Here is a 25,593-nt window from a genome sequence, read left to right on the forward strand (position 1 = left end):
TTAAGGAGATAAACTTGGTTTCTAGGATCTTATCTCCCTCAGAACTTCATCTGAGCTTTCAGTAACATGAAACATAATAATAAATAAAATAATGCTCACTCCAATCCATTACGTGAAGAAATATACTGTCAAAATACAAACTTTACATACATTTTACATGTTGATCCTTTCGATGTGTATACTTCGATTGTGCGACATATCTATAAATACAATAAACCTTCATGTGTTACATATAAAAGATAGAAGTACAGTGTAGTTAGTACTAAATCAACTAATGCTTAGCAAACTGTGCTTCCTCAGCTCTCATTTAAAAAAAAATTGTGTGTGTTTCACATAGCTGTAACTAGAAAGGCCCTACAGAAGACTGACTGTAACCGTAGTGTCGGAGTTTCACAACCCCAACACCTCGTACCCTGTACTCTGTAAAGACGGCAAACACTGGAAAGACATTTAGTGTTCAGCGTAAAAAGAGGTGAATGGCAATTTGATCTGTGCTCACTTTCATCTGGTATAACAGTTGTAAACACTTCATGCTCTTGCACATCCCTGATTGGGATTAGGGAGACATCACAGAGCTGGAGGGCTCAAAGTCTTATTGTGTTAGTCAGTGTATAAAGTTCATCCCCCAGTCTCTCCTGCTTGGTCGCCCTTCCATCAGTGTGATGCGATGTAACTGCTGTCCTCGTTGGCATGAGCATCCACCTTTGAACTCTCATCTACGTTTTCTAGCGAGTCGGCTCTCTGTATAGACAGTTCGGCGGGGTCCATAAAAGACAGGGAGTTCTGCTCTGGGTACAACCACGGCTTCTTCCAGGGAAGGTTTTCAGCTTTCTGTTTCCACGCTGGGTAGTCCTGTCCCGCCTTGTGTACAGACCTCATCACCTGTAAGGAGTGGACCGAAGGCAGATATGATTATCAGAGAGCTGCAATCTGACAGTAAGGGTCATGGCACACCTCAGTCAACAAAGCTGTAGAAGAAGTTGGTCAAATTACTTTAAGCAGTTTATATGTTCTACAAAAACTCAGACATTAACAATAAAGTTATATGTAAGTCACTGAGATACTAATAAAGTTATATTTAGTATTTAAACAGTGGCCTTTATAATATAAAGTATAAAAAGTTGATCCTAGGCTCAGCATGGGAAATATTTAACGCTGGCTATGATTGATGACGTGGTGCGTAATAGTTTGAGAGTACGGGGCAGCGTCGCCAAAGACTGGTCAGTGTCCATGCTGACCCCTGGGCACCACAACATTAAAAGCTCAGTGTAAAACCAATGTTGTGGATTCAGCTTCTCAAAAGTCTGGAGATTTTGGACTGTTGGTCAGACAAAAATTTAATGACTTACATAGTTTTATTTTAATCTCATTCCCTTGTTACCTTCATATGTGTTCTTGTCTAGTAATGGTTTGGTTTCTAGAATCTTACAACTAGTCATTATGTCATAAATCTTACATTTACTTCCTGGAGACTTGCCCCAGCCTAACCCTAACCTTTACGTAACCTAGACTCAACCTTACCCCAACATTAAACCATCACTCTCATTCGAAGTCGTCACTCTAAACTTCAGTGGTTTGGTGCCCATGAGGAAGGTGTCCCCACAATGTGAGTGTGTAAAACTGGTTTCAGTCGGCACAATGCAAGTTAATCCACGGTGTGTCAGAACAGACACGCACACGTGTGCACTTAGCACTAAATGGTTCTAATCTAAAGAAGACGATATGAAACCAGGGGAACAAGTTCTTCCAGCAGTGTAGGCAACAGCTCAAGCTGAAATACTCCTTTGTCGGCAGTCAGGACGGGCCTTTAAATTGGGTTTCTATGGTTACCATTGTCCTTTAAGACACATGAAACCCTCACTCCCTTACACGCACGCATCTTGCAACCTTCATAATCTCCTAACAGACACACACCCACTTTGTGTGACACGCTGATACATAGTTCAGATATTTTTATCGCCTCAGCATTAACTAAAAGTAAACAAAACCTTTGCTGCAAGGAGTTTGTTACGTTACCTACCCGGGGTGCGAGAACTTGAGTTGATTTGTTTACCACCCACTTCGGAAGAGCACCTGGAGAAAAGAGGTGGAGGCAGAATTTAAAAAGAGCTCTAAAAAATTAAGTCACGTGAATTCCGGATTGGATTAGAACAACCTAATTGTTGTTCAGCGTCTCACCTTTGGGGTCAGCTTGAGAAAGGTAGATGAAGGTACAGCTGTTTGGTCCCGTGGGCTTGATGTAATAGCCAGTGATGATGGAAATGGCCCTCACACGATCGCTGCGAGGAGGGTATTTCTACAATCGAATCAGGAGAGTTTGTAAGTATGGTCAGTGCACACAAAGTGTCCTAGAAATGGCACGTTTGAAGACAGTAGTAATTATGTGCACTGTAGTGTGCGGAGGAGGAGCTGGCATACCGGGTGTTTGACTGAGAAGTTAACAATAGTGTACTCGTCATCCTTCACTTGCCATGATCGCAGTGTCACCACGTCTCTGTTCTTTATTGGCATCGGACAAAGCCCTGCAGAGAAAAACAAAACAGAAAAATCTGTTTATGTGGTGTTAGACTTCATTCATTAGTTCAGTTTAACTTTCACAACCTTCGACTCAGGAAGTCGTCCTTGGTATGACAAGTACTATGACATAAATACTCTGGTGTAACTGGAAGCTGCTCGTTCTTTACGCCCGAGGGCTTCAGCATCGTAGAAGATGTTCAGAAGACACAGATACTAATAAATCAGGAAGTCAACTGGTAGTGAAAAGTAACAGCACACATATACACTGTGGGAAAAAAAGGTCCCCACAGCCTATATGATGTGCTTAATGATGGGAAAATAATGGTGGTATTGTGTATGCCATGGTAACTCTAAATAAAGGCTTTGCTTAACTTACTTTTCTGTCAATATTCATTTCCTCATCATCCAGCACTGCTTTTGATCGTGTACTGTCTCAAAACACTCCTATGTTTCCATGTGGGGTTGTATAAAAGCGCATCAATGTACCAAATAGTGACCCGAGCCGGGCCCGCACTGTACACTAACAGAGGAACACGCCAAAGAGTCCTTACATGAGTAGTATCCCACATCAGCATTATCAGAGAGCCGGGCGATGTCGAAACTCTCCAACATGGCAGGGTCCCACTTCTTGCGGTATATGCCATCATGCAGGACGTCGTACATAGTGGCAGCTGATACATCAGTGATTGTCATCTTACACTGAAACACACACACACACAAGGTAAGGGTCAGCTGCACAGGAGGCCACTCAAAGGGAAATCCCCCCCACCAGAGTTGATTGTTTCTATTAGTTAAGTTAGTCATATTAAATTAGAAGTGAACTTACCTTGACCTTGTGGACTTTTGATGCGTTCTGCCCTTTAACATTATTTGCTGGAGGAGACTGCTTCACCCACACCTGCATCCCACTCTCATCATACTTCTTGAGCCAGTTTTGCGTCGATAAGCACTGATCTCTGAAGTCATCAAATACCTCCTTACCAGGTAAAATACTGGAAACAGACATCTCCGAGATCTTTAAAAAAAAAAAACGACTTCTTCTTAATAATAATAATGATTAAAAAAAAACTTTCTAAAAACTGTGACACACAAATCTGTTCAGTCCAGCGTGTTAGTTAGTGTTGGTCCTGCTGTCGGAGGTTTGAAGCGTGTGGTTGTGCGTCTCTGGGGACACGAATATATGCGCGCTGGTCACGGAGCAGGTCGAGCTGGATTCTTGTGCTAAATTCCGGAGCTGTTCCACTCCCGCTGACGTCACAGCACTTCCGGAGTCCAGGTGAGCTGGGCAGGTGCGCAAGGAACAAAAAAATGTGTCCCGCCCCCAGAGAGAAACGTCCAGAGCACCTTGAGTCTCCGGTATCTAGTAGCAGAGCTACACAGGTCGAAACAGATACTGAAGAAAAAGCCCTGTGGTGCTGATTTATTGTCTTTAACAACGCGCGGTGATCAGGAGCGTGGGTAGGTGCGAATTGCTCAGCCTTGATGAATCCGGAGTATCATCATCATCATCATCATCATCACGACTTTACATCTTAAACACTAGAAAACTAGAAATAAAGTAATTACTGGAGCATTAAACATGTAGCCTTGTTAGATTATCTACATTAATGTGGCTGTAATATATTTATATGTATCTATATATGTAGTTGGTCCCAATAAAAGTTTTATCCAAGATGAACAAAAAAACAAACATAAATAAAGATACTGTATCTCAAAGGCTCAACTATATGTTAGAAATATAAAGCCTATTAATTTTACACTTATTTCCTGACCGCCCCAAATCATCTCACCTTAAGCATCACAACTAAATGCCTTCAAACCCCCCTTAAATTGAATTCTACCTTACAAGGTTATCATTTCTCAGCTTCTAAGGTGAATAATCATACTATGTGTTTATTATTGACATCACAGTGGGTGGTGTAGTCATACTGGAGTCTGTTATGTAATGAAGTGTTTCAAATGTTTCTATAACATTAGAAACACCTCTTATTTGAACACACAGTGCACGTGGCAGAGCGGCTGTGTTGGACTGCATTACATTGTACAGGCGTACCTAACAAAGCGACCAGTGAGTGCATATTAAGATGCACACTATAAGTTGAATGTTGGAAAAATGGTTTACGAAACTCCAGCTACATTTCCACTTTGAATACCTTTTGGCTGAAGATATACATCAATAGCGACGCAGCTCATACTTTGCCACACCTTTCTGTTGTAACATTTCATGCCTGTGCTGTATTATCTAATGATTCCTTGATTAATGGTGACATATGACACATATACCTGCACCTTTAATTCAGGTGTTTTGTGATTTTCTACTGTACTATTTATAGAAACAAAAGGATCACAGATGGTAAAGTTTTGGTGAAATATCTTTATTTTATTCCATGTGATAGACCTACACTTGTGTTTCATTAACTCTCCTTTTTATACATCAGATAGTAATAGTACATTATTCACACAAACGTTGCTAAACACGAGTAGACAGCATATTTCAAATGGACAGACACAATTCAGAAGAGCACAAAGCTGAGTACTTAGTGACAAGTAATAGAAGAGCCGCTCATGTTAAAATGGCTGTTTGACGTAATTACATACTTAAAACTTTTAAATCCATTTTAAAATGTTGACGTTTCAAAACCAGCTACAGCAAATGACCAGTGTCTATTGTTGTGCTATGGCTAGTTAGTTGGTTTATGTTACACTGTGTGTGCGTGTGCAGCCTTTACCTGCGACTGTAAACCAAGCTACCACACACACTGCAAAAAAGTAATTTCTTGCAGCAAAAAAATCGTTACCAGGCCTTAATGTCGCCTTTGGGTGGAGTCCCAGCAGACACGCAAACAATAAATAAAAAAAAAAATCTTATCATGCGTGTCAGCATCTGTACTTTTGGTCAAGCATACAATGTTATCTGTATGTCCAAGTTACAAAATAAATAAACACATAAAACCAACAATCCTACACAGGCAATAGCAATACAGCAAAGGGATACTGCAACTAACTTCTCTGCACTTTTTACAGCAAGGGTGTTAGTAAGCGTTAGCTGTATCTGAGGCCAAACTACCAGCTCTACAAAACAACTAGCGAAGCCATGAACCAGTCAGCAGGCTTCTTTTATATGTTACAATATTGTGGCTTGAGTCAGTGCACAACGTTGGTGAACAAACAAGCAAGGCATCTGTGTTCTTATCCATATAAATCCTGCATGGTGAGCATGCTGCATGTTCTTGCAATAGTGTATTTCGACAACACAAATTATCAATGAGATGGTGGGTACGTCATAGCGACCAATGTGACAACTTTCCAACAGCGTTGAAAAACTAAACACTGGCTCTTTTACTTCATACACTAGGGGTGTCTAATAACTGAAAACTCCTCAGACATGTTAGTATGCGTGCAGCTGATTGAAGAAAGTTGGACAGCTGCTGTAGTTTTTATGCAGACATAGTTTCAGGTTAGTAGCTACTCTAATGAACCTAGGATGGCTTCTATCTGATGAGAATGGATACCATACTTCGTGTCACATCCCTTTTCCAGCACTGTTGTAAATATGCTCTCAGATTAGGTAAATTTGACCTAACACATATTTGCCTGTTAATGCCTTCAAATGCATTGTGTTATTTATGTGTAATTTAAACTGCCATTGACCCTCTTGAATGAAATGAGTACATCTGAGCTTAATGGGGTAATATGATGGCAAGCGATGATGTTAATTCACTGGCAAGATCCTGTCTCTACTTCCTCATAATAAGACAAATACTCAGTTATCTGAGAGATAGGTTAGTTTTAGGCAAACTCTCAATTCAAAAATAAAAAGTAAAATACAACAGGCTGAAAACTCAACCTTACAGAGTCATTTAAATAATCCCAAGCAATTTTACTTTACAACAATGACGAGAGTAACAGCACTTTCCAAACTGTGCAATAACTCAAGAGCAGTTAGCTATGTCAGTCTGAAATCCTATTTAATGCCATGCAACTGGATGAAAATCTGAACATATGATTTAACTTATTCTTTGTTTTAAATGTTTAAACCATTTTTTTTTTCCAGATAATCTGTTTCAATACAGTAATGCACATCCACACGGTTACTCTGAAAAGTCACTGAGTTGAAAAGGGGGAAAAACAAACAAACAAACAAACAAAAAACAAAAAAACAGGTCCTCCATCCCATTGGCAGTGTGCCAAGGGTGGAGAGTGGCCACTGAGAGACAAGCTGTTGGTGGGGTGTAGACAGGCTGGGTGGGGTTGAGGTGTACTAGCATGAGCAGCTGCTCTCGGTGACAGTCATTTCTGGCTGTTTCTCCAGTTTGATGTCGATCACTGAGTGCAGTTGGTTAAGCAACATCACTGATGACTTAGCAAATTTCACTTCAGTATTTTCTGCAGTGCTATCTGGCTACAATCTCAACAGTGAACATTCTTTCTTTTTCTGCTCAGAAGACTAAAAAGCACTTCTTGCAAGGTCACCAACATTCTTACCACTCATGTAATGAAGCCTTTGCAGGAATAACAATCACTGACAAAGTTCTGTTCAAAACACCTTTAAAAAGGATACTGTCCTCTTTGCTTTTCTCTGGTGTGCTGTCCATCCCTGGCAATGCAGCAGCGACACGACGGAACAGCTATAAAACAAAGTGAAAAAAATGATTGAACACGTTTTAAAAACATCTTACCACAACGGAATATAAAGTAAAATGCTGTCAAATAGGGGTGGATGATATGTCTGAAATCTTCTATCACAGTAAGTATAATTACTTTGATACTACAATATTGTCTCTATATTTATGTTTTTGTTTACTTTGTCATCCTGAGGCAAAAATCCTGTAATCCTCCAATACGGAGATGATACTGTGCTCATCATTTATTGGTATACCAAGTGTAGAAATATATGTTATGGTTGATGATTTTGTTGTTTATTACTATATATGATCATATCATCCAGCCCTACTGTCAATGTGGCCATTTACAGTAGTGATAGAAAGCAACTGCTTCCTCCAAAGTAATTTATTTTCCTGAATGGAGGGCAAACACAAGAAGCCATTAAAGCATCAATATAAAACATGATTTTACTGAGATACGTGAAGTGAAGGTCTTCGTCCAAGCCTCCACCACCGAGCAAATCCATTATATTCACAGAAACATTTTGAACAATGCAGAAGTTTTGGTGAATAAGTGGTTGAGCAAAAATAAAAAACAAAAAACAAAGTGGCACTAAATCTGTGCAAAACAAGTGAATTGGTACAGAAACGTCTACAAGCAAACCCTGTAGGGTAGTGGGGTGGGGGCACAACTGACTTAGTATGTACTGATACTGCTAAGATGTAATGACAAGTCAAGAGAGGGAAAAGGGAGATAGAAGGAGTTAATAGTAGACTTTGAGGGCACTATGAGCTCAACTACCCAGAGAGCAGAATCTCTACCTGTTTGACATTGTAGCCAGTCTTTGCGCTGGTTTCAATGAACATGACATTCAGTTCCTTAGCTCTCTGCTCGCCCTCCTCCGTGGTGATCTGTCTGCTCAGGTAGAAGCAGAAGGTGGGGGAAATGGACGAACAGACAGATATGGACAGAAACATTGCAAAGAGGACAGGCCGAAGGGAGAGGGAAGAGATGGAGAGAGAAACAGAGAGAGAACAAGAGAGCTCAACATAGAGTCTTGTTTTTTTGGGTGAAAAAGAAAGAGTGGTTAGTGGTTTAGTTATAACACAGACAGAGAAAGGGGTAGACAAAGGGAGAGAAAGCTGCTGTGCCAAGTAAAGATGAAGCAGCAGGAAATTGGCTCCAGGGGTCACTCATTCAACAGCCACACTCTGATCAATATAATAAATAAATGAAGGAGCTGTCACAGGTGTGCCCCGACCTATAAAACATTAGGGCCTGTGTGGTAAAATGTCAGAATTACACCTGCTGTTAATCGCTAGACACCAACCTGTTTGACGTTATAGCCAGCCTTGGCACTGGTCTCTATGTACATCACATTGAGCTCACGAGCTTTCCTCTCTGCCGCCTCAACAGAAACTTGCCTGCCATGGTCCCGGGGAAGGGAGGGGGAGGGAGTGATGTGCAGTGTGGTGTTGAGGGAAACACACACACACACACAAAAAAAAATTTAAATTAAAAATGACATGGAGAGAATACAGACCAGGAAAAGGAAAAAAATGTAAAAGAAAGAAAAATAAGAACAGAAATATGATCAAATATTTTTAAAGAAACAAAAATATATAAATAAAAATACTTCCATCACAAAAAAACAACAAAAACAACTAACGAATGATAAAATCGAATGAAATGCACTGAAGGGAAGACAATTGGGATTCCAGGCATTGGCAGTGTTTATATGCTATATTACTTAATACTACCCATTTCCTAATTGTAGCAGAAATATACAACTATACCATCTATCTTTGTAAACATGATAAGAAAATCATCATTCTAACCATTCACACATCTTCCACAACAATGTACCTTTTATCTGCCAAGTCTGTTTTGTTCCCAACAAGCATGATAATGACATCACTTCCTCTCTCTGTTCTAACATCGTCAATCCACTTTGATGTTTGCTGGAATGAATTAAGATCTGTGGATGAAAGAAAAAAACAGGACAATATTACTGTACATGGTGAACCTGGGTCACACGTGAAACACTTGCTAAAGTAATTACAGTTAAGTAAGTTAAGTGTGCACAATTAAGTATACTCTTTATAAAAAGGATAAAGCAAAAAAAGCTTTTAGAACAATTTTAGTAGGCACAAGTATCCAGAAGAGAATCTTGAAGAAGGAAAATATATATAGATTTTTAAGGTTATTAGCAGAAATACATAAAATAGCGGCTATGTATAGCTTCCTTTCACCTGCCCTTGACCCTTAGAGAAAGGCTAGAGTTAAGCCCTGACTCACTGGTGATGTCATAAACAACCACAGCAATGGTAGAGTCACGGATGTAGCTGGGAATTAGGCTACGAAAACGCTCCTGTCCAGCAGTGTCCCAAAGCTGAAGTCGGACCTGAGGATTGGAACGGAAAAGAAGAGAAGTACAAGGAGGAGGTGATAAAGAGGGGAAAGGCAGAACAAGAAAATGGGAGAATAGAACAGGAATAAAAAGAATTGCAGGCTAAGCAGCAGAGAGGCCTTTAATGGAGGAATGGGGAGTATCGGTCAAATGTAGTAGGGTCATGGATGACCAGTGTTATGCAGGTCCTGCTGATTATTTTGTTTTTCAGAGGATATATGCTCACGAGATGAAATCTAAAGACATTTTCTGTTATTCCTTCCATCAACCTCATATCTAACAGCATTTACGAAGCACAGTCTCCCACAGACACTGCTGGAGAACTGATTTTGTATTACCATGCCTCATCATGCTGTCTAGGGAGCGTAGCCAGGCTAGTAAGTGCTCTTTAATGCCCTTGCAAATACTGAGCAAAGGACAAGGAGGTGAGGCAAGGCCATGATACCTACTGGCTATGTCATAAACCACCACAGCAGCAGCTGAATCGCGGATGTAACTGGGGATGAGGCTGCGGAAACGTTCCTGTCCGGCTGTATCCCAGAGTTGCAGCCGAATCTGTGGCCAGCCATGAAATCAATGTGGGAACGGGAAAGGTGAGGATTTCATGACCCAGCCAGGGGATGGAAGGAAAACAAAAACTTCAAATAATGATGGGAACTAGAAACATGATCACGTTTAACAAAATGAAATGTAAATGCTAGGATTATGTAAAAACACAATGTGAAATGTTGAAAGGGAAATACATGGTGGCAACTATATTAAAAGCAGATGGATGCTTTGAGCTTTTCTAGAAGTTCTAAAACCAGAGCAATGGGAATGATGAGATTTGCAGTATTATTAATAACAAAAAGGGGGACTTACCGTTCGATCTTCTAGGTACATTGTTTTTGACAAAAAGTCAATGCCAATTGTTGCCTGAAAGATAATTACTCCATTAGGCATCTGACAACATATAATATATATATTTCAGAAATAATATTAAACAGGTGTTTGGCCACATATTATGAGCATTATTATGTAGCCCTTTCCCACAAGTTCGATTAGGAACAACACAGGCGACACTAATAACATTAGCAATGATTATGTTGCATTTATGTATTCACTTATGCCAGGCTAGTAATTGCACACTTAGGATGTGGAACTGGAAAATGATGGAAAAGCCACAATTAATGTATGCTCTTAACTACACCTGTGTTTACCAATTCAATAATGTGCGTTATGACAAAAAGTCTTATGGAACATAATAAGTATATTGGCACAGTACCTGATAAGTGTTGTCAAAACTGTCATACATAAACCTGGTGATGAGTGAGGTCTTCCCAACTGTACAAGCAAAATAAGAGAAGGTTTTCATTTTGATCAAGCACAAAACTGGAATACTGATAATAAATACCCATTCCCATGAATCTAATATTATATAATATGAAAAAAGTAACTAATATGAGTCAGTTACATCACACATTGAGTAAATTGGGATTATCACTGATGCACTGTGTTCTGCTGAACCCACACGCTGAGCTGGCAGTATGGGTGGAGCCACAACATTTGGAAAATCAAATCGGCCTGACTTCATACATTTGCTTCGTGATGAAAGTCCGCCACCACTTGATTAGACAACCGCCCCTTAAAATACAATCACGTATAAGTTAAATATGTCAGTATCAGTGTCTGAACACTGATGTTAAATGGTCGTGGTAAAGGCCGACGTGGCTCTGCAAGGTGCCGCCGCAGGAAGCTAAGTGCTAGTGTGTTTAAAACCGCAACACAGCAACATAAAGGGTGATATCCTTCGTTACCTCCCGTGACTAATATGGATCTTACATTTGGAAGTAGAGATTCTTAACAACCCCTTAAAACACATTAGAGGCTCAATTAAAAATAGGTTGGCAACGCCAATGTTAACTAAGGTTTAGCCTAGCCTAGCATACCATAGCTAGCTGCTAGCTAAAAGTAGTTAGCCAGCTACGCTGAGTTAACGCTAGTGAGAGGATGCTGATACATCACAGACATGGCCAGAGAGACTACGTCAAGTGCTTTAATATAAAAACAAACACATATGTAGATAACTATAAACGTTATTTATTTTGAAACGTTCATGTTACTTATTAAACCGATTTGTCGTGAAGGCGAAGGGCGAACTGTTTAGCTAGCTTAGTGATTTACCGTTAGCCAACTATGCAGTGACATCATCGCGAGTGAGAACAAAATGGGTGTTTTTCCATCTTTTTGTCGACTTACTCTCTATTAAACACCGTATTGACGCTGAAGTGCTATCATCTCAGCTTATTTCACCACCAGCTGTCTAAACCTAGGGGTTCAATTGACGCTCTTTGCTAAAAGAAAGCTAGCTAGAGAAGCTAGTTAGCAAATCTTAGCCACTGCTTCTAACATATTCTTTACATCCGATCAAATTAACAGTTTATTCAAGTACATCGTCCCCAGCTTACCGCTCTGTTCACCCAGAAAGACGAGCTTGAACTTTCGTAGAGGGTTGCCAAACTCGCCGCCGCCGGTCGTGGTTGACATTTTGTCAAAAAATAAACAGTGGGCTAGCTGGCTTGGCTAATGATGTGATGTCTAGACCAGAGAAGAGCAAGTTGAGTATCTGTGTCCTGCGCTAGCCAGAGCTATTGTTGTCCTAAACCCACAGAAGAGAAACAGCGCAACCAAGAGGCGACTACTGAGAGGCAACACACACAAAAGTAACGTAAGTCCTCGATTAATGTGCTAAATAACAATTTATGTGTTAAATAACAGCTCGACTGAAATATTACATGACAAGTAAATGTGTTACTCAGATAAAGCTGCAGATCTAAAGCTAGCTAACTTGGGAATAAACCAAGTGTATTAGAAATGACAAAATTTGCATCGTCTCCACCTTTAGTTTTATTCACATTAGTGGTATAAAGAGAGACAATATAATGTTTGTGTGACAAGGTTAGTTTTGTCAGTACTGTTTATTTCCTTCATTAGTATCTGTTTATCAGTCATAACATCTCATAGCTCAGTAAAGATTTATAATATATGCAACTCTTTATCTTTCAGTAGATATTCATAATTCAAAACGTTTATCCACCTTTTCTCTGATAGAACTTTTGAGTTTTTCCCTGTTGACATGAAGCAGCAAGTATTACAGCAAGGTAAGAATAAATGACTGAATCCATTTCATATCAATTAATATACTATATAATGTAAACATTGTCTGGAGGTGGAGCAGTAATGTAATATTTCACACAAATGCAACTGGTTTTAGGCAGAAAGTGCACTTATTCAAAGGCTTTCACATCTATATGTCTTTCAAAAAACCTCATAACATTTATTATGCAAATGAATGTATTTAAAAAGGAAAAAATGATGAACAACAGCTAACATACAGTAGCAGTGTTCAGAATATACTGTATTTATATTTCCTAACCCTAACCCATTAATGCACAGATATCAGCTGCCTGTCACAAACATCACAACATACATGTGCATTCATAGACACTATTTTGTATTAATACCTCTGCTCAGTGTATTGCTATGCATTGAAAACAAGTTAACTGAAACTGTTACATTCGGTTATTGTGTTTTGTGGGTTATATGACAACTGCTGAAAAGTATTCAAATAACATTTGTTTTACAAAACACTATGGTCACCTGCAGACACTGGGGACATTAGAGTCAGAGGAAGCTCCACAGTGACATCTCTGAAAATAAGAAGAAGAAGAATTGGTATATTCAACAACAATAATAATAATGATGATGCCGAAGGAACAAAATTGTACCTTCCTGTTAGACCACCCAGTAAGCTTTGGTGAGAGAGAAACAATAAAAGCAACATTTAGTCTGGACACAGTCTTGATACAACATGTTAAAGTATTATGAGTGAATGTTTCTATTCACTTAAGACTCACCCTCCACCACACACCACCAGACTGACTTTGACTTGGTAAGAGACAAGGATTCCCTGCATTTCATTATCTCCTTGACTTCTGCAAAGAGACAAGAATAGTTTACCTTTGGTGTAAAGCATGCTAAGAATATGACCCAGCAGACTAGACTGACTCACAGGGTGGTGGATGCTAGGTGGGTTTCCTCATCTTTTAGGCATCCGTCCACTGCAAGACCCCATTTATCTCTGTTGTTGGCCAGCAAAGGGGTTATTTGAAAGGACCTCTCAAATGTAGAGTTGGCATTTATTGTTTCTCTGTGTAAAGCAGTGAAATACAGAAATAAATAAGACATTTAACTTAAAAGTCATATCATTAAAATGTAATAGTTAAATCTCAAGTGAGCTTAATCTTCATAAAAAGCATAATTTGATACAGTTAAAGGCTTACCCAAACTCCTCAGAGCAAACTGTCTTGATGTAAGTGTCAGATGAATAGAGGACCACATTCGTCAGCTGCTCAACTAAGAAGAAAAAATGATTTAGGTAGAACTAATAGTTAAAATATAGGAGTCTGCAAACTTAATACACACACAGATTTCAACAATTACCCGTGTTTGTTTCTCTTTCTACTTTTCTTATTAAGATGGTTTTTACTCAAGCTGTTGCTACTCACTTGAGACTTTGATTTTCTTCACAACCTTTGTGGTTTCATTGTTGATTTTTATGTTGACGGTGATTGGATCTCCATGGTAATAAATCTAAAAAAAATAAAGGAGATTCTATTTTGAATATTTTGAATATGTCATGATTATCGGTCACAAAGCATTTGAATTAGGATTTAGTTAGTAGATCTTATTGTTAATAGATCTTATTGTACCTCTTTTTCAAGGGAGGCCTCTAAGTGAACTGTTTTATCAGTCATCATGAGCTGTTTGGATATATGAACCTTGAATCCGGGTCTGTTGTTAACTGGTGCAAACTGTATTTTTCGAATGATCAGATGGCAAGTATCCCTAGGGACAGAAAAAGACACGAGTAGAGTCAGAGAGCCATTAATTTTCTTTGGGCAGTATGAGTATGGTTTGACTGTTTGTTTACATACTGCTTGTCAATGACTTCATCTGTACCGAGAGCTGTGTGGGAAATGTATCCTTTAACCTCATACTCCACGCCACAAGTCTTTACAGAAAAACAAGACCCAAATAAGTGATTCGCAAACTTTAACATACTAGTAACTCCTAAAGAAAAATTGTACCTTGCCAGTGCTGTTTGGTACAGGTTGTAAGGCAACCGAACATGGAAGATTTGTTGGCAGCTAAAACAAATGGAAACGATTCAAATTATTGAATAAAGTTTAGACAATGAATGGAAAGTAAAGGTGAAGAAGATGAGTAATTTGATATGTAATTACAAGACTGGGATTTTGCTCCTTTACCTGGAAGGAAAAGGGGTATCCTTGCTTGCCCACTTTCTTCAAGAGGAATTCTAACATTGGTGATTTGGTTGCATTTTCACCTGTAGATGGATATAGCTGTAAATGTTGTATCCAGATGTTTCTCCTCATGGGCAGACCAATGATGTCCTCACTTCCATAGCGGAAGGTACAAGCCAGGCAGACAAATACTGTTGTGGAAAAGGTCATAGTCTGTGTTAGGTCAATTTAAGGCTTTACTTCTTTAAATCACAGAATACAAGGTAAATATACCATTTCTGCCGTTAAGACCAGAAGGGTCCACTTTTATTACCCCATCTACAATATGAGAAGAATCAACAGCTTTAGTTTTAACAGATATATTAAGGTTAGGATTTAAAACACACAGTGTGTCACCCACCCACTGCTTCCACTGAATCCACATAGTCCACAAAGTCTCTCTTCCCCAAGTACAGGGTAATCTGAGAGGAACACAGAAAAGCAGAGTGGAAAAGAATTGTTGCTCTGCCAGAATTACAAGAGCTAGAGGATATTTCTGGGAGTTGGAAGAGGTACATACAAATTACGCTCCTCCCTGTGTCCAAGGGGTACCCTGCAATGACTACTAGTATATTATGGAAGCCACTTACATGTCCACTGCCACTGGTCTTCTTAAATACCCTGAACAGAGAGTGAAGTACAGTACAGAGTGAAATGCCACACTTTGGTTAACACCTTCAGCCTCTCTAAATGTATTTGATATTCAGTCAGGTTCAAATACACCTCCTTAATGGAATCTTTTCATGCTTCATTGGATCAATAACATAGATTTTTCCTGTTTCTGAAGTGGTTATATGCCATGATGTTGCACACATCAAGGTTATATTTTCCAATTACAGAATAACCCTACAACTCTCTACTATCTGCCCAATCCTCTCTTGTGAGGATAGATTTGTTTCTATAGGGTGGAAAAGCCCATAATTCGGATTTACATACATAAGGCTAACCTTATGTAAAATTTGAAATCTCCTTTTTACACATAGTTCATTTGCTCCTTGCTCATAAAAAAGAAGGGATTCCTGGTGATATTTGACTCTTTGATGTGTGTGTCATTTAATCCTGTTAAAGCCTTGTCTTCTTCTACAATCAAATCCACACCTTTCATTTTAATCAGGATTTGATCATATCCCGGAAGAGTAAAATGTTAGAAGAGCCCCTGATCCCTGCACAGCTCCTGAGCAACTCTTTTTTCCCCATCAAATACAAGCTGTATTTTCTTTATAATAAACGTTTATCAACGTGTATTATAAAGAAAATAGCATTAGTATTAAACTACATTACATTTCAGTTACACATCAGGGGTGATTGATTTTAACCTGTAATTTAAACCAGTTACTTGTTGGGATGGTTGATGAATTTAGTGGAAAAGTTAAATACTCACTTTGACATGATTTTTGAAGTTATAGTCTGCAAATAAAAAAGTCGGTTTCAGTTTATTATAGCATTTAGACAGGCTTTTGCACAAGGGTGTTTAATAATTCATTATTAGCATACTCATTTCAATATTGTATGTGGTTTACCAATTCAAGTGAGAGTCATTAGTGAAATACTGCGCATAAATATGGATGCTTATCTGTGAAATAACAATATTGCTAGCTATTATTATCATCATCACAGAGTATTGCTAATGTAATTTGGTCAGCAAGAGAAATGGCGAACTTACAGTACCTTCAGTTCTTTCAATAAAAAAGAGTCCTCTCTGCTCTCCTGTAATCCGTCACTGTTCACAGGATGCAGTGTGTGTGATCAGTGTGTGCCAGCCACTGCCTCCTGTTTGCTTTTAAACTATGACCTCCCAACCTTGAAGCCCTCCCTTCAGCTTATACAGCTTCTTCAATAAGGCTGTTTTTATCACTCCTTCATTAGAACGCTACTGTTTTCGTTCAGAGTGTTTGCAAACATTACAATGGTATTACACTCACTGGCCACTTTATTAGGTACACTTGTGCAGTCTAATCCAATCCAGTAGCTCTGGCATGAATTCTGCTTTTACAAGGTTAAAATGTCTCTGCATTAGATTGCACAGATATATCTAATAAAGTGAACAGTAAATGTATAACGTCAAAAAAATAAGATCATGTTTTAAATGTTAGGGGTGGGATAGTTTTGGAGTTCAATAAACATGTAACACACTGGACCAAAGCATGTTGATCACTTGGTTATTATATAATCCACATGAACTGTACACCTCTGTACTTTCCTATGGTTAGATCACGAACAATGAAATCGACCTACAGTCGGTGTTTACAACAAACAAACCAGAGTTGTTTGTCTCTCTACTTTATAGCTTCTCACTAAGGTTATAATGTCTTTTCAATGGTCTGTGTCTGATTGTTCAAGGACCTCCTTTCTTATAGCTTAGATGGAGCGAAGTGGTATTAGTTGGATTTTGGTTGTTATGGTAGCAAGGACGACAGATGGCTCCTCGATCAAGCTTTGTGCAAGCTGTGCTCATGGCAGGTTTACAGAAATCTAAGTAACCTGCTGACTTACTGTTGTGTATGCAACAAGACTTTGCTACTATCATCACTTTAGAAAATCATCATGCTGCTCAGTTATACCATTTATGGTTGTGAAGATATGTTAGTTCAGCAAGTTAATAGCATGGAGGATCTTGTGATGGCTGACACCTGTTTAGTTGAAGGTTGGATTCAGGTGTAAGAAACTGGATAAACATAACAGGTTCACCCATAAAATTGAAATAAAGTGTGTGAAACACACAACTTGAATTTGTCCCAGCTTTGTAGATTTTTACACTGAGTCATGACTTTTTGACGAATTAAGTGCATTCTTAAATTTTGGTCTCAGTGAAGCTTAAAGGAGATTTATAGGGAGGAGGCACAGGTTTGACCTGGCATTTATGTCTTTCAAAGGTTACTGGAAGTGACCTTTGGAAGAAACAGCCACTGAATTGGTCCATACAGGAAATCTGTCTGGCAGATTGGCAGAAGATCTCCTTAGCTAGATGTAATTGATTGATTAATAATGGAATGGAGTGAGATGGGTTTTATGAGTGGATTGTCACACCTTGGCAGTCACAGATAATGAATTAGATGGGTGGATGTTAGTGTTGGTCATGTGGGAACAAGGGCAGCACTGCTGTACAGTACACTGCTGGATCATTAGACAGGAATTTCTGGACAAATATAAAGTTAGGAGGTTTAGTTCATTAAGCTCCCTTTTCACATTAGTGTTTTACACGTAACTGGCATCACTCTAAAAATCTAAATCTGGATGTAGTATTATAGTATTAGATATCTTTGTAAGAAATGTAAACAAACAATTAATTTTGGTGTTATGCGGGGGCAGTGACTCCTTTATGTGAAACACAAGGCTTTTGTGTAACACCAAAATCATAGGCATGGTTTGAACAGGTAATGCTCACACAAACTGTGGCCTAGACTAAATATTCACAGGACCTAAGCTTTTTCCTATTAAGCTCTAGGTATAGAAAGCAAAAATGGAAAATGCAGTTTTAAAAACACCTTAAAACCATATGTCTTTAACTATAACTATGTCAACAGCATAATGTATTTAAAAAGTATGTGTGTATACGTTTTCAGTGTTCCTGAAACTTTATGTTATAGCTACTTTTTGGTCCATAGAGATGCACTGGCAATACAGTTTTTAATACAGGTTCTACTCAGCATGAACATGAGATGATTTATATAGGCTGATTGTTCTTCACATGAGGGACGTATAGTTCAGTTTAGTTTAGTTTATTTATTTGTTACCTTCCAATTAATTAAATACTTAATTAAACACAAGGAAAATTAAATTTTAAAGTTTAAACAGAAAATTTAATTTAATTAAATACAGGTAAAGTATTAAAAATGTGACAGTTTACTATTAGCTTAATGCTTGCACATAGTGGTATTTACAATAAGCTTTCTACCACAAAGTGGCATCTGGAACTAGAATGCTTTACTATTTTCTATTCTGTGTATTCTATTATTGGCACTAACAGTCATTCTGATACAGCCTCTTTGCGCTTCACTAGCCAAACAACACATCTGGGTTTAAACAGATCAAGGGAAACGGCACTGCCTGCACGCTTTACACCTCATGTACTGTATTTAACTTAGCTCAATGTATGCTGTATTTTTCATAATTTGAATGAAGCCAGTTTTATTCACCCTGATTAACATAATTTCAGGAACATCATTGTGTTGCACAGTCTGTCTAGCTTCTAGATATGTTTATGATATTTATTTGGATTTGTACTTTTGTATAACATTTAGAACTATAAACCCACTACACACCTAGGGTCATTTTATTTTCCGCTTACTTCATGATTAACTGTCTCTTATGGGTTTCCTTTCTCTTTTTTTGTCAGTGTTACATGCAGTCACATAAGCCTCTTACGGTTAATCTGGTACCATTTTAGGGAAGTACTATATATGGAGAGTTAGCGTTTTCCCTCAAACAACTTCTGACTAGTCCAACTGCATTACATCTCTGTGGCATTTCCAAGTTATAACAACAGTGTGAAGCTAAATCGAACGAGTGATGCATTGTTGATTAAGTGTACTTTTAAAAAATGACCTGTTAAACCTGTTAAAGTAATATAAACCTTATGAGTGAGGTGAATAATTAGTTCACTTGAAATAACACAGAAACGTGAACTTATACTAAAGATGCAGACACTAAGCTTTCACTCATTTATGTTCTGCAACTTCCATGTGATCTTTATTCAGCTGTGGTCAGCTGACAACTAACTAACTCAACTAATGCTGTATCTTTTGAAGGGCTATCACTGGCATGAGATGGAAAATAGTGGTTATAAGCACATGGTCAACCACAACTAGATCATTAGGTCTCCACAGTATTCAGGGTGTTGCTTACCTGGTGTTCTTTTAGCTGTTGAACAGTTTTTTCCGCAGTGAGCTCTTCAGTGTCATTTTTCAAAAGCTAAAAATGTTATAGAAGCTTATATATACAAATCACTTTTAGCATCCCTCAAATGTTCATCTTACACCTTCATCAGGTCAAAAACTATTTTCAGATCAACTGTAGTATTTAGTCGTATTTTTATTTTATTACTAATTAATAAATGTCAGCAAGACAACATACTGAATTAAGATGTTTACTGTGCTCTGCTGTTATGTGCTGTAGAAAGCACATAACAAGACAAACTGATTACAGATTAAGGGTTGAGAAGATACGTCATCAATTGGGGATGGACTTGTGTCTATTTGTTTTATGGGAGCTGTGGTTGGTGGTTGGCACATTCTTGCTGAGTAGTGAGACACAGAACAGCAAATATGGGACCAAACAACTTCCCACAGAGTTGTATGCTCTAGCTAATGGAGAGGGAGGGAAGAAGGAGGGTTAAATGTTGGGTAATCTTTCTAGGAAGGCAAAAATAAGACAGTTAGGGCTGATCATAACCATATGGAGGCTGCATTTTGGTGAGAGAGAAGAAATGAGCAAGGGAGGAAGGAGATTTAGAGAGGGTGACATAAGGAGAAGGGGTGGGACAAGAACATGAGTTTGACTAAATATATGTCTGTGAGAGGATGAACAACCTGAATATAAAGATGGAATAAACAAGGAATCCAGGCAGCTCACTTGAGTGATAACTGTGTTTGATGTTTGGTATTTCAGGAAAGAGACGGGACTCCTTCAGGGGGTGAAGGAGGAAGAATCAAATAGATGGGAGGAGAGTGAGAGAGAGAGGAAAAGGAAGCAGTCTGCTGTTTCACACAGTGGTGGTGAAGTTGAGCCCCTTGCAAGAATTCTCCTGGCTATGTCCGCCATCTGGAATGCCGAGTCACTTCCTCTGTCTGCCCTGCGCTCTAATGGGGTTGTCCTCTGCCTCTCTGCTCCCTCCCTCTGCTCTGACAGTACTCTGGAAAAACCGCTGGAGACCACGCCAATGCAGATGGGACTCTTCTGGCAAAACACACGCCAGCGCACAAACACTGAGCATGAAAGCGAGAGCTCTGAAGTAGCCCGTATGCAACCAGACACGCTCTAAATGGAATCTGGGCCTGGAAGAATCAAAGACAACTGCAATTATCAGCTGAACTTTTTGGAGGGTGTTCCCTTTCCCTTATATGGCAACAGAGCTGAGAAATCATTTGAATTAGTCTGGTTTCTGTAGCATGCCTGTCTGGCTTTAGTGCTGACTGAGTTCCATCTGGTATGTTTCTGTCTCTGCTGTGTGCGTGTGTGCGCTGCATTGTGGCTTGATTTGTTTGTTTTGCCATTCTTAGTTCTTCTTTTCCTGTTGTGTGCATGTAGGGGTTTTGTTTTGGGACAAGAGGAGGGCTTGTGTTTGTGGTTTAGCTAGAGACACCGTCATTGCCTCAAGGGTGGCTGCTCCATTCAGACTCTGCTTCATGTCTCGCTGATTTTCCTATACCTCTTTCTCTGTCTCACCCTCCCTTTCACTGCTGTGATGGCCTGTGTTTGTTGGAGCATCACATTAATCTGGGTGTAGCAACCAAAAACTGAAACATGCTTTGATACGGGAGGATATTTTAAGAAGGATGGACAGGAGCTTCTGTTGAAGAGCAAGCTGTTGTCAGAGTGGACTAATCTCACAATCAGCTGGATGTCTTCTTTCTTCATACAATGCAACAGGATGTGTGACCCAGAAGGAACCAACCAGGCACCAGGAAGTACTTGCGTCTACAGAGAAGGTGTTGAGTTGTCTGTTTGACACTTTGGTCAAGAAGAAAAGGATCATGGGAGGTTTCTAAACGTTAATGTAGACCACTCAGCATTCTCTGGCGCTGACAACTTGGTTGCCAGTGTGATGCCATCTGAGCAAGTCAGTTAACTTTGCTTAAACTCGTGTAGCGTGTTGTTCATCACCTCATGTGGATTATTTCTATGAACATATTTCTCAACATTGATTACCATGGCTACGGCAGCATGGTATCATCGTGACATCAGCCGTGTGCACGCAGAGGACCTGCTGGCACGGGCAGGGAAGGATGGCAGCTATCTAGTGAGAGACAGTGAGTCTGTGCCAGGAGCCTATGCATTGTGCCTGCTGTGAGTACACACATCTGTACATTTGCCTACTTAGAGAACATCCCGTTTTAAACTTAATTCACTATATATGGTGCGACATGTTAAGTGAAACGGCTGTAAGCTAAAACTGAATGTTTTACTAAGTGTACAGCTTTTGTTAGTAACTCTGTAAGTACTCTGACTAAGAAATGAAAAATGCAGGGGAATGGGAACATCTGCCCTTGCTACAGTTTTTTACAGAATCTTTTCAGTGTTACTTCATAAGTCTAATTTTAGGTGTTATGCTTTCTTGAAAATATTTATTGAATAATTCATGCTGTCTGAAAGCTGCCCTATGTGCAAAGAAACAGAAGGTAGTTCTGCTTTACCTAAAAACATAATACTACTTAGTGAGACCTCTAGATTTTTGGAATATAGGGTTGGAAACTATTCATAAACTCAGCATTTTAGCAGAATGTCCCCATCTGTAAATTGATTCAGCAGCTTCACTTCCTCTTTCATATCCATCACTCGCACCATTATCTGCCAGCAGGCAGCAAATGAACTGTTGTGGCTTAAAGTGCTGCGTACCTGCTGGGCCAGCCTCACACACACACCCTCCCCAGACTAGGCAGAGTGCTTTTCTGAACACGGTCCATCTCAGGCAGTCAAACCTTGGCTCAGGACTCCCTCTTTCCCCTCTTACCCCTCTTTCTTCCCTGGGGCCCCTAAACGAGGGTGGGAGCTCCAGCAACCGCACTACACTGACTGCTCATCAGTCCCAGCCAGATACATTCCTGAAAACTGAGTCTGGCCACTCGCAATACTCCCTCTTTCCCTTCGTTCTTTTCTCAATATGTCATTCCCTCTTTTAGTGTCTTAAATTTCTCAGCACTTTTGATGTACATTTAGTCATCCTTCTGTCACGGTCCTCCTTTGTTACTGTAATTTACAGTAGCTAAGTGATTAAAAAGTGCCATTTATCATTAGTGCCTGAAACTAATTCTTCTGAAGTGATGGATGGAGATGATGATCTAAGTGCATCTCAGATAATGTAGAAATAAAACAAGCCACGTCATTAGTAATCTATAAAACAACTGGCGCCTTGTTAAGAAAGTTACAGTGTCTTTAACTCCAGCAAGACATCTGGTCCTTATTTAAACAATAAATTGGAGTATATTTTCTATTTTGAATGTTTGCTTGGAATTGTGCTGTGGGCATTTGCAGTACCATTATTAACAGAGCTTCTTTTGATTTTCAAAGGTTCCAGCGTCATGTTCACACCTATCGCATACTTCCTGATGCAGACGGCCTTCTGGCAGTTCAGGTGAGTGCTCATCATGACACTGAAGGGTCTGCCTGAGAGGTAGGAGAATAGGAAATAGAACTGCAATGGTTTCCCAAAGCCTTAGCACAAACTATACACACACAGACAAACACAGGCGGTCAGATGGCGTTAGAGGGATCAAACAATGGTTTGTTTTTGTCTGTTGAAAAGAGAACAGAAACATGTTTGTGTTTTCTCTCTGTACAAGCTCTGTTACAACTGTAATGGCCTTGTTGTTTAAATGGCATCTCTGCCATGTGGCCACATGCTTGCAGCATGAACTCAGCAGCACAGAAGAGAAATAGTTTTAAGTCTCAGAGATTCCTACGCAACCCACACACTAGGTCATTGACCAATGGGTGTATTTGTTATGTGTATGTATGGGGGGTGCTTGTATTAAACATAATGAGTTCCTTGGATGTGGCAGAGTTTAAGCCAGTGATAATGTGTGTCTGTTTTTGATACACTGAGCAGGGGGCCATTTAGCCAAAAATGGACCTAATTACTAGATGATAAAAACATACACAAGTTTACAACCACACAACCACACACACACACACACACACAGTGGGCGAGAGAAAGTGAGAGAGTGAGAGAAATAAATAATAATGTTTTCAGGATCTAAACCACAAATCATCTTGGCTTTTGTTTTGGCCTTTGTCTGCATATTAAAATCCAATAATGCCTTTAATAACAATTGACTGTCGGCCGTTTTTAAGCCTTTGACTTGGAAACACCCTCTTCTTTCAAATGAAAACCTTGAACTGTGTTGCTATTCCAGTTGTTTTTCCACTGCCATCAGTATAAATCTTCAGTACGTATTTTCCCTCACTGGATTTGCTCCACTAACTCACAAGTTGCACGCTTGCCTTCTTGTTTTTCCAAGAAGGCCATGGATATATTTTGGGGCCCATTTTGCCTCTTACTTTTTCTTGTTCATTTTCATTTCTTTTTAATTGCTTTTCAAGAGATCCCTGTGGTATCAATTCTGCCAAACGGCAGAAAGTTTAAACCAAAAAACCTTTTCACTGCTAAATGAAAAGAAAACTAGCCTAGAAAGGGGGCACAGGAAAAGCACTTGCTCACTATTGTGGTGTAGTGTGTACCATTTTGGTTTTTGTGTATATGAGTGGTATCACTATGCTATATACCGAATGGCCACGGCTTTAAACCCCCCTGGTGGTTTTACTATTGTGGTAGACAGAGGTCAGGATGGAAAATCTTTAATGCTGCTTGTGATCAATAGAAGAACAACACACAGTGCATCACAGCTTGCACAGCTGCAGCCCAGTTAAAGTGTCCATGCCCATTCTGTCATTTTGTCGACCGCGACCTTAAAACCAACAGGTGGTTTTGAAGTTGTGGCAGTTTGGTGTATATGCACAGCACTTATTCCAGACAGTTTATTTAAATTATATTTTTGCATGTACTGCTCAGTTCCACTGAGACTGTGTGACTGTGCAGGTTTTTGTAAAACTTTTGAAAATTAAGGTTGTTTGTGTTTGGGGTTTGAATGCATGAAGAAATGCACATAAAAATGTCTTTTCTTGTTTTCTTTTTTGGTGAGGTGGGCTTTTTAGATTGTTTGGGGGTGCTGGACCACAGTGAAACATGACAGTAAAATGCTGCTGCAGCCAGAAAGTTGCCTTTAATAGTGTCAGCTTTCCTGTGGGGTGCAAAGCATAGCTTTGCATTCCCCCAGGATGTATTTTATCAAAGCAGATCATCTGCATATGCCTTTTTCTGTCATGCAAATAAATACTTCTGCTTTGTTCAACCAAGCAAGATTTCGGAAGGAGGGCTGGGGGATGGGGGTTCCTGTGAGAAAACATCCATTAAGAACTACTGAGCACAGTACAGTAATTAGAACTGGATGGTTCACTTTCCATTAAGTTTAAAGCATACAATAGATACTTTAGATTTGAACTTTTTTATGGTTTGCATTGTTGTTGTAATAGTAAAAATAATAAAAATATATGATGCACTGTGTCATTGACATGCATACACATAAGTTTCTCAAAAGTAAAGGAAGTATGTTTCTTTCTGTAGCCTCAGTGTGTTATGTGCTTATCTACACCACATTTGATTTTAGTTCATTTGGCTTCTTTAGGTTAAAGACATTAGACTGGTAGCCTACATACAGGATTGTGGAATTTATACAGAACATATACCTAAAGCTTTCTGTTGCATGTGCATGTATCTCACAGACTGCGCAGGGGGTGCAGGTGAACTGTTTCAGGACACTGGAGGACTTGGTATTGGGGTACCAGCATCCTCACAAAGGCCTGGTCACGCCTCTTCTCTTTCCTGTTCCCCGTGATACAGACAGTGGTGATGAGAGCTCAGGTGAGTCACAAGCTGTGAACACAAAAAATAAAAATAAATCACTAACAGCTTAAATGCATCTACAAATATAACCCATTATA

General features: G+C 39.3%; 4 protein-coding genes across 13 annotated transcripts in view; 1 reads left to right on the plus strand and 3 right to left on the minus strand.

The window, feature by feature from the left end:
- Positions 1–104: 104 nt before the first annotated feature.
- stard14 (START domain containing 14) lies at positions 105–3,684 on the minus strand. Its single transcript, XM_026357322.2, has 6 exons — positions 3,344–3,684; positions 3,069–3,216; positions 2,419–2,522; positions 2,179–2,296; positions 2,021–2,073; positions 105–882 (listed from the first exon to the last, which is right to left on the minus strand). Exons 1-6 carry the CDS (start codon positions 3,521–3,523, stop codon positions 655–657), a joined length of 831 nt encoding a protein of 276 aa, XP_026213107.1. The 5' UTR covers positions 3,524–3,684; the 3' UTR covers positions 105–654.
- A 1,187-nt stretch (positions 3,685–4,871) lies between these two features.
- rab41 (RAB41, member RAS oncogene family) lies at positions 4,872–12,167 on the minus strand. Of its 4 annotated transcripts, none has more exons than XM_026357867.1 (8): positions 11,980–12,167; positions 10,797–10,855; positions 10,394–10,447; positions 9,421–9,526; positions 8,989–9,100; positions 7,944–8,037; positions 7,079–7,145; positions 4,872–6,843 (listed from the first exon to the last, which is right to left on the minus strand). In XM_026357867.1, the coding sequence occupies exons 1-8, from the start codon at positions 12,056–12,058 to the stop codon at positions 6,779–6,781; spliced, it is 636 nt and encodes a 211-aa protein (XP_026213652.1). In that variant the 5' UTR covers positions 12,059–12,167; the 3' UTR covers positions 4,872–6,778. The 4 variants fall into 4 exon arrangements, with proteins under 4 accessions (XP_026213652.1, XP_026213651.1, XP_026213650.1 ...); XM_026357866.1 differs by lacking the exon at positions 9,421–9,526 and adding an exon at positions 9,982–10,087 and having other exon boundaries at positions 11,980–12,162; XM_026357865.1 differs by lacking the exon at positions 7,944–8,037 and adding an exon at positions 8,453–8,546 and having other exon boundaries at positions 11,980–12,157.
- Positions 12,168–12,475: 308 nt separating this feature from the next.
- Positions 12,476–25,403, minus strand: arr3b (arrestin 3b, retinal (X-arrestin)). Its single transcript, XM_026357218.1, has 16 exons — positions 25,339–25,403; positions 16,259–16,284; positions 15,468–15,498; positions 15,239–15,299; positions 15,112–15,156; positions 14,842–15,029; positions 14,662–14,721; positions 14,509–14,585; positions 14,284–14,419; positions 14,080–14,164; positions 13,855–13,927; positions 13,584–13,721; positions 13,429–13,506; positions 13,300–13,323; positions 13,172–13,221; positions 12,476–12,639 (listed from the first exon to the last, which is right to left on the minus strand). The coding sequence occupies exons 2-16, from the start codon at positions 16,264–16,266 to the stop codon at positions 12,548–12,550; spliced, it is 1,146 nt and encodes a 381-aa protein (XP_026213003.1). The 5' UTR covers positions 16,267–16,284; positions 25,339–25,403; the 3' UTR covers positions 12,476–12,547.
- inppl1b (inositol polyphosphate phosphatase-like 1b) overlaps positions 12,627–25,593 on the plus strand; it is a 44,560-nt gene continuing 31,593 nt past the window's right edge. For 6 of the 7 annotated variants that reach the window (XR_003298675.1, XR_003298677.1, XR_003298676.1 and 3 more), the window contains exons 1-3: positions 19,933–21,882; positions 23,104–23,167; positions 25,375–25,513. Coding sequence is in view for 1 of the 7 variants with exons in the window: in XM_026357217.1 (XP_026213002.1) it covers positions 21,746–21,882; positions 23,104–23,167; positions 25,375–25,513 (340 nt within the window). In the remaining 6 variants the exon portion in view is untranslated. Of the gene's footprint in view, positions 12,673–19,932; positions 21,883–23,103; positions 23,168–25,374; positions 25,514–25,593 lie in introns of those variants that run through there. The other variant, XR_003298673.1, reaches the window with a different exon arrangement.

The sequence above is a fragment of the Anabas testudineus genome, chromosome 10, assembly GCF_900324465.2.
Source record: "Anabas testudineus chromosome 10, fAnaTes1.2, whole genome shotgun sequence".
Lineage (NCBI taxonomy): Eukaryota > Metazoa > Chordata > Actinopteri > Anabantiformes > Anabantidae > Anabas > Anabas testudineus.